The sequence below is a fragment of the Taudactylus pleione genome, unplaced genomic scaffold, assembly GCF_031769625.1.
Source record: "Taudactylus pleione unplaced genomic scaffold, aTauple2 ptg000462l, whole genome shotgun sequence".
NCBI lineage: Eukaryota > Metazoa > Chordata > Amphibia > Anura > Myobatrachidae > Taudactylus > Taudactylus pleione.
This window is the reverse complement of record NW_028284864.1, coordinates 2467850-2479499: the sequence shown is the minus strand read 5'-3', so window position 1 is coordinate 2479499 and position 11650 is coordinate 2467850. Positions and strand designations below refer to the sequence as shown.

The 11650-nt window shown below is 45.3% G+C and overlaps 1 protein-coding gene across 1 annotated transcript in view; it reads left to right on the top strand.

Annotated features, from left to right (window-relative positions):
• Nucleotides 1-2001: 2001 nt before the first annotated feature.
• LOC148504688 (uncharacterized) overlaps nucleotides 2002-11650 on the top strand; it is an 87738-nt gene continuing 78089 nt past the window's right edge. The window contains exons 1-3 of the mRNA XM_088448618.1: nucleotides 2002-2058; nucleotides 5268-5467; nucleotides 8311-8448. Of these exons, the coding sequence (XP_088304744.1) occupies nucleotides 2002-2058; nucleotides 5268-5467; nucleotides 8311-8448 (395 nt within the window). The remainder of the gene's footprint in view (nucleotides 2059-5267; nucleotides 5468-8310; nucleotides 8449-11650) is intronic.

Here is an 11650-nt window from a genome sequence, read left to right as displayed (position 1 = left end):
GGTAACAACATCTTGCCTCTGTAAAGCTAGATTATGCATATAGAGATCATTCAGCAGCCCATTGGTAGCTAGTCTTCTGGGGGCCCAAACAAACTGCTTCATGATTGAGGATATTGTTGATGAAGGTGTTGGTGGTGAAGATGGCAGGTGCTTGGACCTAGCAGAGAGAAGGGAGCTAGCTGACACTGGATTGCTTGTTGTTACTTTTTTAGCCAACGTGTCTGAATTTTACAAAAACATTTTGGATGGATGCGCTGCAGATGATGTAACAAGGAGGAGGTTTAAGGTCCCTCCCTACCTCTAGTTACTCTGGCTTTACAAAGGGTACAGATGGCTTGACAGTTGTTGGGTAGAAATAATTCCACACATAAGTGGATTTTTTTGTCTTATGCCCAGACATGACAATGGGCTTTTCCTTATCATGGGCAACAACTGTTTCTTCCACTGGTGCCTGATTTACACAAACAACATCCTCATCAACATCCTCATCATCAACATCCTTATTAGCGTCAGTTACACAAATATCCTCCTCATCCTGGTGCACTTCCACAGAAGCATCCTTGATTTCTATGTCAGCATGTTCGCTTAAATCATCATACGAGGCAGAACCACCAGTCATAAATAAAGGACAAGACCTTAGCCTTTCCTTGCCACTGGACAACACGCCAGCACCCCCACTTTATGTACTGCAGCCCCAGCCAGACAACACTGCACTCTTGAACAACAGAGAAGAACAGTGGCCCTGATTCAGAGCCAGACGCTCTGACAGAGTGCTCGCTGTGAATCAGGGCCGGTCTTTTTTTTTTTAGAACGGCCTCCTGGCCGCTCGCATAGCTGTGGGTGACCACCCACAGCTATAGCGAGTGGCCAGGAAGATGGTCGCGATGGTCGAGACCATCGCGACCATCAGGCTTGCGATGAGACTCTTGTGGTAGGGTCTCATTGCCGCAAGCCCCAGAGATATTTCGGCTCTGACAGAGCCGGAATCTCTCCACTGACATCACTTGTGATGTCAGTGGGGCCGGCCCCAAACGGTAGGCGTTCTCATGGGAACGCCTCCGTTTGGGCAGCCACCCCCCCCGCCCACCAAAGGGGACATGCTGTCACTCAACATCGACAGCACGCCCACTTTGGCGCGAGACCCGGAGCGATGGTTTGCCAGTCGCTATTCGGGTCTCGCGCATGCTCACGACGAAGCCGGCTCCGTCGTGCGCATGCGCTCTGGGCCACCATCGACCCGGTTGCAAGTGCTCAGTGCTTGTGACCGGGTCTGAATCAGACCCAGAGCCCCTTGATTGAGAGGACAACAGTGACACACCAGCACCCCACCCAGTGATTTTTGCTGCTCTGCAGTGCCGGGCCGGGCCGGCACTGTAGAGCAGCACTCTTTTGACTTCGGACAGGTACGTATAAAACTATATGGGTGCATGGTGTGCGGTGTGGGACCTCCTGGACCCATGGGCCCGTGTGCACCGCACACCCTGCACCCATTATAGATACACCCCTGGCCACTCTGTATTTAACCTCCATGTATTATAAATGAAGTTTTTTTTTGCATAAATAACCTTGAAGGATAGTGTCTGAATTCTGTGGGCCCATTCAGTCTTCTCTCATGTAGAGTGAGGACGAAAAAAAAAAATTGTTTTACTGTATCAAACATTGTCCTAAGGATACTTACCTATGAAACATTTACTCTAGCTGTAAAATCATATATAAACTATAATAACTTCCTCATTTAGTAACAGGATTGCTGAAGTTGAAGTGTATATGGAGCTCATCAATCTTCTGTGTATATGCCAGATAAAAATTGCCCTTTTAGTTTATTGTTGGGATTTCTTTTCCAACACAAAGGTTACAAGCTTTACGCCCTACAATGATGCTTCAAATATATAAGGTCGGCATTTATGACTCCTGGCTCAGGGTAGAAGCGACGCAGAGATGGAGGGAGCTCTGGTGTTAATTCTGTGCGTTTTTGCATTTACAGGTGTATCAGGGTCCCACATGCAGGGTGGAACCATATCTTTCCGAGCAAGAGAGAAACACCTTGATGGATGGACGGTAAGATGTCAGGCCAGTAACCAATGTTTATTTGTTGCTGATGAAATCCTAATTCTGTCTTAACTACCTACGATGCCTCTGCCCACACTATAAATGGTGACTCTCAAGCTGCATACACACAAGTTCATATTACATTGGGGGACTGTACAGCCTGATCATATCCCACACAGCATACACAGAGTATGTCCCACATAACACATACTCACATTCCGAATGTTGGTTAGATAATGACCGCAAATAAATCCTACAATTAGCTGTAGGCATGAATAGAAAACAGCACATATATTTCCCGTGCTCATCACAGTCTAGATCAGTGGTTCTCAAACTCGGTCCTCAGGACCCCACACAGGTCATGTTTTCCAGGTCACGCAGCAGGTGCACAGGTGTACTCATTACTCACTGACACATTTTAAAAGATCCACAGGTGGTGATAATTATTTCAATATTGATTCTGTGAGGAGACATGGAAAACATGCACTGTTGAAGTCCTGAGGACCGAGTTTGAGAACCTGTGGCCTAGATCAGTGGTTCTCAAACTCGGTCCTCAGGACCCCACACAGTGCACATTTTCCAGGTCACCCAGCAGGTGCACAGGTGTACTCATTAGTCACTGACATTTTAAAAGATCCACAGGTGGAGCTAGTTATCTCACTTGCAATTCTGTGAGGAGACCTGGAAAACATGCACTGTTTGGGGTCCTGAGGACCAAGTTTGAGAACCTGTGGCCTAGATCATAGGTAAACAAACTGTGGCAATCCAGCTTCTGTATGAATTACATATCCCAACATTCCCTGACATATTTTTAGCGTGACCTAACAGTAATACTATGCCCAATACATGGCACCTCTTCCTGGTACCTGAGAAGCCACCATACACTTGTGGAGAGCTCCATGTCAGACCATCAGCTGCCGCCTCCCTCTATAGTCAGTCCCTACTCATTAGTGTAAATGCTCCTCAGCAGCTTCCTTTGTCGGCGTGACACGTACGGCGCTCCCCTCACCCACAACTCTGTCTCACTCCCCCCTGGCATGCCTATATTCTGTGTGAAACTGCGGGCGTATCTGCGTGCAAAATGCTACGTTACAGTGTCAGCGGCTGTGCCCGGGGGAGTTGGGGGGGTGCGGGGGTAGCACAAAATTATAACTTGCCTCTGGGCGTCTGAGATGAACTTACACCACTAGTCAAAATGTAAAAAAAAAAACGAAAATCCCAACAGAAACATAAATATTATGGAAATGATTCTGATTTGGGCGCAAAGTAAAAAAAATAAGTTACTTCGCACCTTGGTAAAACCAGGTTGGACTACAGATGGAGCAGATGTAAAATGTGTTGCAGGATCTAGAGATTGATTCAATGAGCTCATCCCAAGAGTCCGGGAAAGTAAGTGCAGTTATTTGCCATACTTTTTGTTCAAAACCAGCGTACAAAAATCAGCGTGTCCAGAGTGAAATCGGGGCATAGAGGTTTCTCTTTTTTTAAAATAAATATTAGTTAAACCATTACAAATACTTTGTTCTTAGAATATTTTACTTGTGCTATGTTCAGGCATGAGGGCAGTACAATATACAATTACCCCTGCAAAACATTATAGCTAGCAAACCCTTCCTGCCCCCATGATATTTGTTGCAGCGTTGAAAGAGAGACACATGGAAAAACAAAATTCTATTGCTGTAATAAATTATTCTTTTCATGCTGCAAGCTTCTTTTTTTTTTTTTTTTTTTTTTTAATGTGCTTGTACCATCTTCCCAGAAATGTATTTATTTATTTTGGTGGGAGAGAGGGGCTAGGGGGGTAGATATAACTTTTGTATTAAACCAGTGATTCCCAAATGTTCTCAGCACCCATTGGGTCTCCATCATTTTTTCACGGCACCCGTAGGACAAAATAATTACTGAGCAGTCCTGTTTTGTAAGTAGTTAGGATTAAAATAATGTAATGAGTATTTAAAAAAGAAAGAGAAAAACTGCTATTCTTACCCATTGCCCCCTCCGTCTCTCTCCCATTGCCCTCTACGTCTATCTCCCATTGCCCCCTTTGTCTCTCCTTTTGGCCCATACATCTCTCCCTTTGGCCCCTACATCTCTCTCCCTTTGGCCATTCATTTCTCTCCCATTGCCCCCTCCGTGTCTCTCCCTTTGCCCCCTCCATGTCTCTCACTTTGCCTACTTCATGACTCTCCTGTTGCCCACTCATGTCTCTCTCTTTGCCACCTTTATGTCTCTCCATATGCCCCCTCAATATTGCCCCCACCATGTCTCTTCCTTTGCCCCCACCATGTCTCTCCCTTTGCCCTCTCCATTTCTCTCCCTTTACCCCCTCCATATCTCTCCATTTTCCTCTCTCCATGTTGCTCCCTTTGTCTCTTTCCGTCTCTCTCCCTTTGGCCACTCATTTCTCTCCCTTTGCCCCCTCCATGTCGCTCCCTTTGCCCTTTTCCATGTCTCTCCCTTTGCCCATCTCCATGTCTCTCCATTTGCCCTCTCCATGTCTCTCCATTTGCCCCCTCTCATAGCTCTCCATTTGATCTTCTCCATGTCTCTCCCTTTGCCCATCTCCATGTCTCTCCCTTTGCTCCTGTCCATGTTATGTCTCTCCATGTGCCCCCTCCATGTCTCTCCCTTTGCCCATCTCTATGTCTCTCCATTTGTACCTCTCTATGTCTGTCCATTTGCCCCTGTCCATGTCTATCACTTTGCCCCTCTTCATGTCTCTCCCTTTGCCCCCCTCCTATCTTTCCATTTGCCCTTCTCCATGTCTCTCCCTTTGCCCACCTCCATGTCTCTCCCTTTGCCCCTGTCCATATTGTCTCTCCATGTGCCCCCTCCATGTTACCCCACCATGTTTCTCCCTTTGCCCACCTCCATGTCTCTCCCTTTCCCCCTGTCCATATTGTCTCTCCATGTGCCCCCTCCATGTTACCCCTCCATGTTTCTCCCTTTGCCCCTGTCCATGTCTCTTCCTTTGTCCCTCTCCATGTCTCTCCATTTGCCCCTCTCCATTTGCCCACTCTACTCTGCTACTCTGCGCTGCCAACCTCTCTCCCACAGGAAGCTGTGGCACACAGTTTGGGAACCAATGTATTAAACAAACTATGCTATTTTGTTGCCAAAGATCTTAGTTGTAATTAAAAAAATATTACTATGGATATTTATCAGAAATATTTTGTAAATTGTTATTGTGAACTTAATGTGAACTTAATGTCTTTCAGGTTGACTTCAAATATAAGGCATCTTTTAGTAATGGATATGGTAATTATTTTTACTGGTACTGTTTTTCTGGGGATTGCGGATACGATACTGATCATAGCATTGAAGCTGTGGATAACAGTACATCCTTTCCCAACTCCTGGTACCAGTATGAAGGTCGCATCACGAGAAGAGTACACAATGACAAACCCTTCAAGCTTGGGTAAGATCTCTGCAATCAGCAATCAGCTTCATTTAAGGAAACTTTCTCCTTTAGATAAACTTTATACGTTTCCATATGCCCTTTTGCAACTTGTCTTACATTTTATTTCTTTCTGTCTTACATGAATAACTAATTTTTTATGACAACTTCTCTAACTTTCACTAGAGTCTTGGGGGTCAATCCAATTAGGTGTAAGTTAGCTCATGTGAGCTGTTCTCATGGGGAACTTTCACCCAAATTGCACTTGCAAACCAATTCCAAACTCGCAAATTGTTTTCAGAGGAAAATCACTTTTTTTTTGTGCGGGTGTGAAAAGGAATGGATTTTTTTATTTTAAGGTAAAAATGTTGGGACACTGGCTCGCTCTGAATCAGGGCGTCTCTTTTTTTTTTTTTTAAAGACTGCCTCCTGGCCGCTCGCTAAGCTGTGGGTGACCACCCACAGCTTTAGCGAGCGGCCAGGTTGATGGTCTAGATGGTCAAGACCATTGTGACCATCGGGGTTTGCGACGAGACCCTTGTGGTAGGGTCTCATCTACCGCAAGCCCCAGTGAGATTTCGGCTCTAATAGAGCCGGAAGCTCACAACTGACATCACTCATGATGTCAGTGGGGCCGCCCCCAAACGGCAGGCTTTCCTTCGGGAACGCCTCCGTTTGGCGAGCCACCCCCCCCTGCCCGCCTCCCAAATGGGGCGAGCTGTCAATCACCATCGACAGCTCGCCCCCTTTGGTGCAAAACCCATAGCGACGGAGCGCCAGTTGCTGGCCGGGTCTCGCACATGCGCACGCCGTAGCCAGCTCCGGCATGCGCATGCGCAGGGCCTCAACATTGACCCACTTGCGAGCGGGTCTGAATGAGGCCCACAGTGCAGATCCCCTTGGACATCCAAAGGGGTTTTTCATTAGCTTAAATGGCCCAATAATGACTAATTTTTGGGTGTTAAAAAAGATGGCCTCAAAATACCCTAAAATCAACATTATCCTTAGTTTCGACACCCCAAATGTAATTATTTTTTTTTTAAATAATGGCTTTTTATCATTTGCTTACATTTTTTTTTAAAATATTTAAAGTGGCCTCAAATTACCACAAAATCACCATTTTTTTTTTTGCATATTTATTTTAACCTCTTTGTGATTAAATGAAAAATGTTTTTAATTTAATCATTTTTTTTAGTTGCACAATCCAGCCATTTGACACCGTTTAAAAAAGTACTTTCCCACTAACAGAAGAAGTATGCTTCTGCTAACAAAGGGCCTGATTCAGACCCACTCGCGAGCGGCTGTCCGCTCGCAAGTGGGTCGATGTTCTGCACTGAGCATGCGCACGACGGAGGGAGCTCCGTCGTGCGCATGCGCCAGACGCGATGAGCGAAGGAAAGTCCTTCGCTCGTTGTGTCTGATCAAAGGGGGCGTGCTGTCGATGTTGATTGACAGCACGCCCCCTTTGGTGGGCGTGCCGGGGGCGTGCCTCCCTGACGGGGGCGTTCCCACGGGAACGCCTCCCGTCAGAAGCCGGCCCACTGACATCACTAGTGATGTCAGTGGGAGTGATTTTGGCTCTGATAGAGCCAAAATCACTCCGGAGCTTGCGGTTGAAAACCTCAACCGCAGGCTCCGGCTCGCAGTTTCGATGGTCGCGATGGTCAAGACCATCGCGGCCATCAAACTGCACGCTCGTATAGCCTGTGGGTGGTGACCCACAGCTATACGAGCGTCCAGGAGGACGCTCCATTTTCATGGAGGGCGGCCCTCATTCAGAGCGTGCGCTCTGCTCAGAGCGTACGGCTCTGAATGAGGGCCAAAGTTGATACTTTTCTGGAGTCCAGCATGGTTTCCCACTTTTTCATGCACTTCTCCAGGTCGCATTTTGTAGAAAAATCATTCATGCTTGAGGCGACTACCGCAAATTGGCATTTCTAATTGGATCTCGCCTGTCTAGAGGGTGCGCATATGTGCGATGTTTGTGAGTTTCATGAAACAATCTCTCTTTTGCAAACTTGCCCCTAATTGGATTGAGCATACAGAGTTCCTGATTATTTTACTGCACTCTGCCCTGTGCATTGGATAACACCGTCTCCAAGCGCCGGTGAGCTAGCTCTCCATAGGGTGTTAATGGGATCCAGGTCACCCATTCACACAGCAGAGTTACACGGGTCGTTCCCTTGATCAATCCTGCTCACTACCCAGGGTGGATTGCTGGTACTTGACCCAGGAGTCCAACAGTGGCCCCTTTTGCAGGTGGTTTTATGGAACCCAGTAAACTAAAATTTGCCCAAAGGTAGAAACTCATTTAACATGATTTTACTATTGAGTTTCTATTTTTCAATTAAATATTAAAATAATGAGTAAATATCAATAGTTTGGCACTAGGATCATAGTTTCATTTTTACCTTCTCCGGTTCTGTTAGTAGGGGACCTATTTACTGATATTCAGCAATAAGGTTCATTTTATGTCTTCGCAATAAACCTATCGCAATGATAGAAAACCTCCTATCACTGCAATCTACTGTATCCATAAATATTGCCAGGACAGCTGAGCTACTGGTCCAGTCTAAGGGAATATGCGCATGTGTGTAGCCAGTTCTCCTATGCTCAGCGGAACTGAAGGCTAAGACTTGGGCTTTCAGTTAAAAAAATAAATTGACAATTATTACGTTTTTTAAAAAATATCTCTGCTGAGAAAAAGGAAAACGTGTCATTGCAGCTATTTGTCATTAAAACAAAGCTGGGGCAGGTGCGCAATGCTCTGCTGTAAGGCTGACTTACACTTACTCAGGGAAAAATATATTTAAAGATGTATTCAGTTTTGGATGCAAAGAGAACTCAACTTTATGTCTCAACAGGGAAGGGAGCTGCTGCTGGGTCTACAACAATTATTATGTTGAATATTGGCAACTTATATCTTCAGTGGATTTAGGAATCAGATCTGACACAAAAAATCCCAACCGGTCCCCCGTGACCACTCCGATACCCATTATAAGGTACAGTACCACGGCACTGCCAATGTGCCGCAAGTTACATATACAGTACAGTATAGACAACGATACATTTGATGGAAATCTGGGAGGAAAATGACAGATTCCCACCATTGTGTGCTGAATGTTGATTCTTGTTCTGAGAGATATTTCACCTTAAAAATGCTGCTAATTAAAGTTAAATCTGAGCAGCAGGAGGAGTCTCTGTCCTGGCAACGTCACACTGCAGCCCCTTTACCGCACATATAACACAATCACGCCCCACACACCACCTTCGGGAGCGGCTTTGGCACCTCAGCCGCTATCAGTCTGGGGATGTGGAGCCAGGCAGGCAGACGGCAGCAGCGGCTTTCATCTTACAGCATGTGAGTGATGTCATGACGTCACCTGCGTGTTGCACTACTGGGAGCAGGGCTTCTGGGGCTCCAGAAGCCGTTTCAGGTTTATTTTACTTCAGTTGGTTGCGATTAGAGATGTGCAGGCCCGGTTTTACTCAGTTCTTTTCGCCAAAATTATGGCAAGTTCGGATTTATTTTATTGGCTATCCAAAACACGTGATAGCCGATAGCCAATAAGATGCCATTTTTGAGATCCGAACATATCTGAGTAAAGCCGATTAAAAACTGAACCCAGGGGCAAACGCAGGATTTTTAGGGGGGAGTTTCCAATATATATATATATATATATATATATATATATATGTGTGTGTGTGTGTGTGTGTGACACACGCAGCAACCATGCACACATAACATACACACACAACATGCTTGCATACATGCACATAGCAGACTTACACACACCCTAGTTGCCAGGCTGCTGCTCGGGTGGCCGTACTGATCCTCCCTTTTCCCTATGTCTCACACACATACATCCCAAACACCCTTCCCCCTCCAGGACTTCAATGTCACACACACACATACATACATCACACACACACATACAACACACATACCACCTACCCGGGGCAACACTAGTAACAAGAGTGAACTGACCTGACTCTTCAGGGTTTGAGCCTCTCAGTGACTTGCCGCCTTCCCGTGCCGCGCCCAACAGCTCCTCCATCCCTCGTCAGCACTGTGGGAGTTCTCTGGAGAGACGTCATGACTCTCCTTAAAGCCAGTGCGCCAAGCTGGAGTTGGGGGAGGCGGAGCTCGCAGAAGGGTTGTGGATAGATCCCCTTCCGTAGATGTACCTATGGAAAGGGGATCTAGCATCAACCTTCACAGTAGTCAGGACAGCCGGGTGCACCGCTGATATACACCACAGCGGGCGCCCGGCAAATACACATTGCAGCAGCTGCCGGGCAGACCTCTCTCCAGAGAACTCCCACAGAGCATTTCCCCCTCTGTACGGCCACCGGGGTTACAGCCCGAGACGGAGACAAGACTGTCTCCGTCTATAAAAAAAAAGATTTGGTTGGTCAGGGGGGGTTTCTGGGTACTCGGAAACCCCCCCTGCGTGCGCTAGTGGAACCCGCACATCTCTAGTTGCGATCTACCGGCAGATACCTTGTAAGCTACGGGTAGATTGCAATCGACCTTTTGGCCACGTCTGTTCTAGAAGGCACTAGATAATTGAAAAGTAGAATCTGATTGGTGGCTATGGACAATAACTCCACTACTAAAAACCAGCACCTTAGTAAATATAGCCCTTAAGGTGCAAACAGACTGCACAGGACGTGCTTTTTGGTCCTGTGGAATTGGAAGCAGTTCCTCTGCCTGGACAGCCTCAGGGGCAGCTATTCATCTCTGCCCTCTTAATAAAGACTTGGCATTTTCTTGGAGCATGTTCAGATTGGCATAATGCCCACTTGTTTGTAGCCAATTACTTGCATCCTCTGGGTTTATAGATTTGACATTAGTTGTACAAACTGCCAGATTATTGTGCTCTCTGCCTTGAATCAGAGCGCTCTGACTCCTGGCTACCTCTGTATGTGACCTTATCAATGCCTGACGATCCAGACCCCTATAACTCTCTGATCACAGCGGCTACTGCAGATCATTCCAACTCTCCCACTGCAGTTAGCTACAAATTGTTATCCCACTCACAGATCCTGGCACTGCTCCTTAGTAGATAGAGAAACTCTTTTCATCAAACTTAATTTGACAGGTACCACGCCCCTTTCCCCTCCCCATGACACTCCCACTTTCCCTCCCCTTTTGATATTAAAATTGATATCAAAATGTTATCAAGCACTATCAAATTAATATTAACTTTATATAATTTTGATAGAAAATTTTATATCAAATTAATATTAATGCAATATCGATTTGAAATCAAAATGTTATATAAAAGTGGTTAGAAGCTACTGTTAAACCAGGAATTGAAAAGCATGCTTTGTATAATGAATTTCGAGGCTGCTTAAATTGAAACAATGCATTGTTAGACAGCTTGTCAGCTTATTTTATAAATCGACGTACCAAAGGCTATGTTATGAATATTGTTTATTTGATTCAAGCGCAATATCTATAAAAGTGGTAAACTATTTTCCCTATAACACGCACACATACCAGATCATTGATCAGCGAGAGAATGTGTCTGTAATATCATTTCATACCAGATCATTGATCAGCGAGAGAATGTGTCTGTAATATCATTTCATACCAGATCATTGATCAGCGAGAGAATGTGTCTGTAAGCCTAATTACAAATGTGCTATTTCTTCAGAAAACATTTCAGTAGGTCTGCATAGCAATCAGCAACAGGTTACTTTGTCCTGTTATTTTCACATATTGTATTGCTTTGAACAAGCCAGCCAGTGCCATGGCTAATTATTAAAGGCACATGTGTTACAGATCATAAACGACCAATCCTATCATTTACAGCAAAATTCATGCAGGGATGTCACAAGGGCTATGGAAATACATATGTGTCTACCTAAATATGATGAATGGTATAAGTTTTTACGGCCCTGCATTTGTTTGCCAGCTGGAAAATGTTTGTCCAAGGCCAGAAAAACCTATGTCCTGTTGATAGCGTGAAATTGTGGACATACATGAAAAACATTTGCGGAATTCTGGAGGATGGGGCCATGTGAAAAAAATCATGAGCAGCCATGTATTTCACATTTACTTTCAAATGTTGCTTGTTATAAAATCCATGTATTTCACATTACATTTTAATATAAAGCGCATCCAGATTTAATTTTTCATTAGAGATAAAGGCATACGATAGCAGAGTTATAGAAGTATTATAAATACGTATTAAA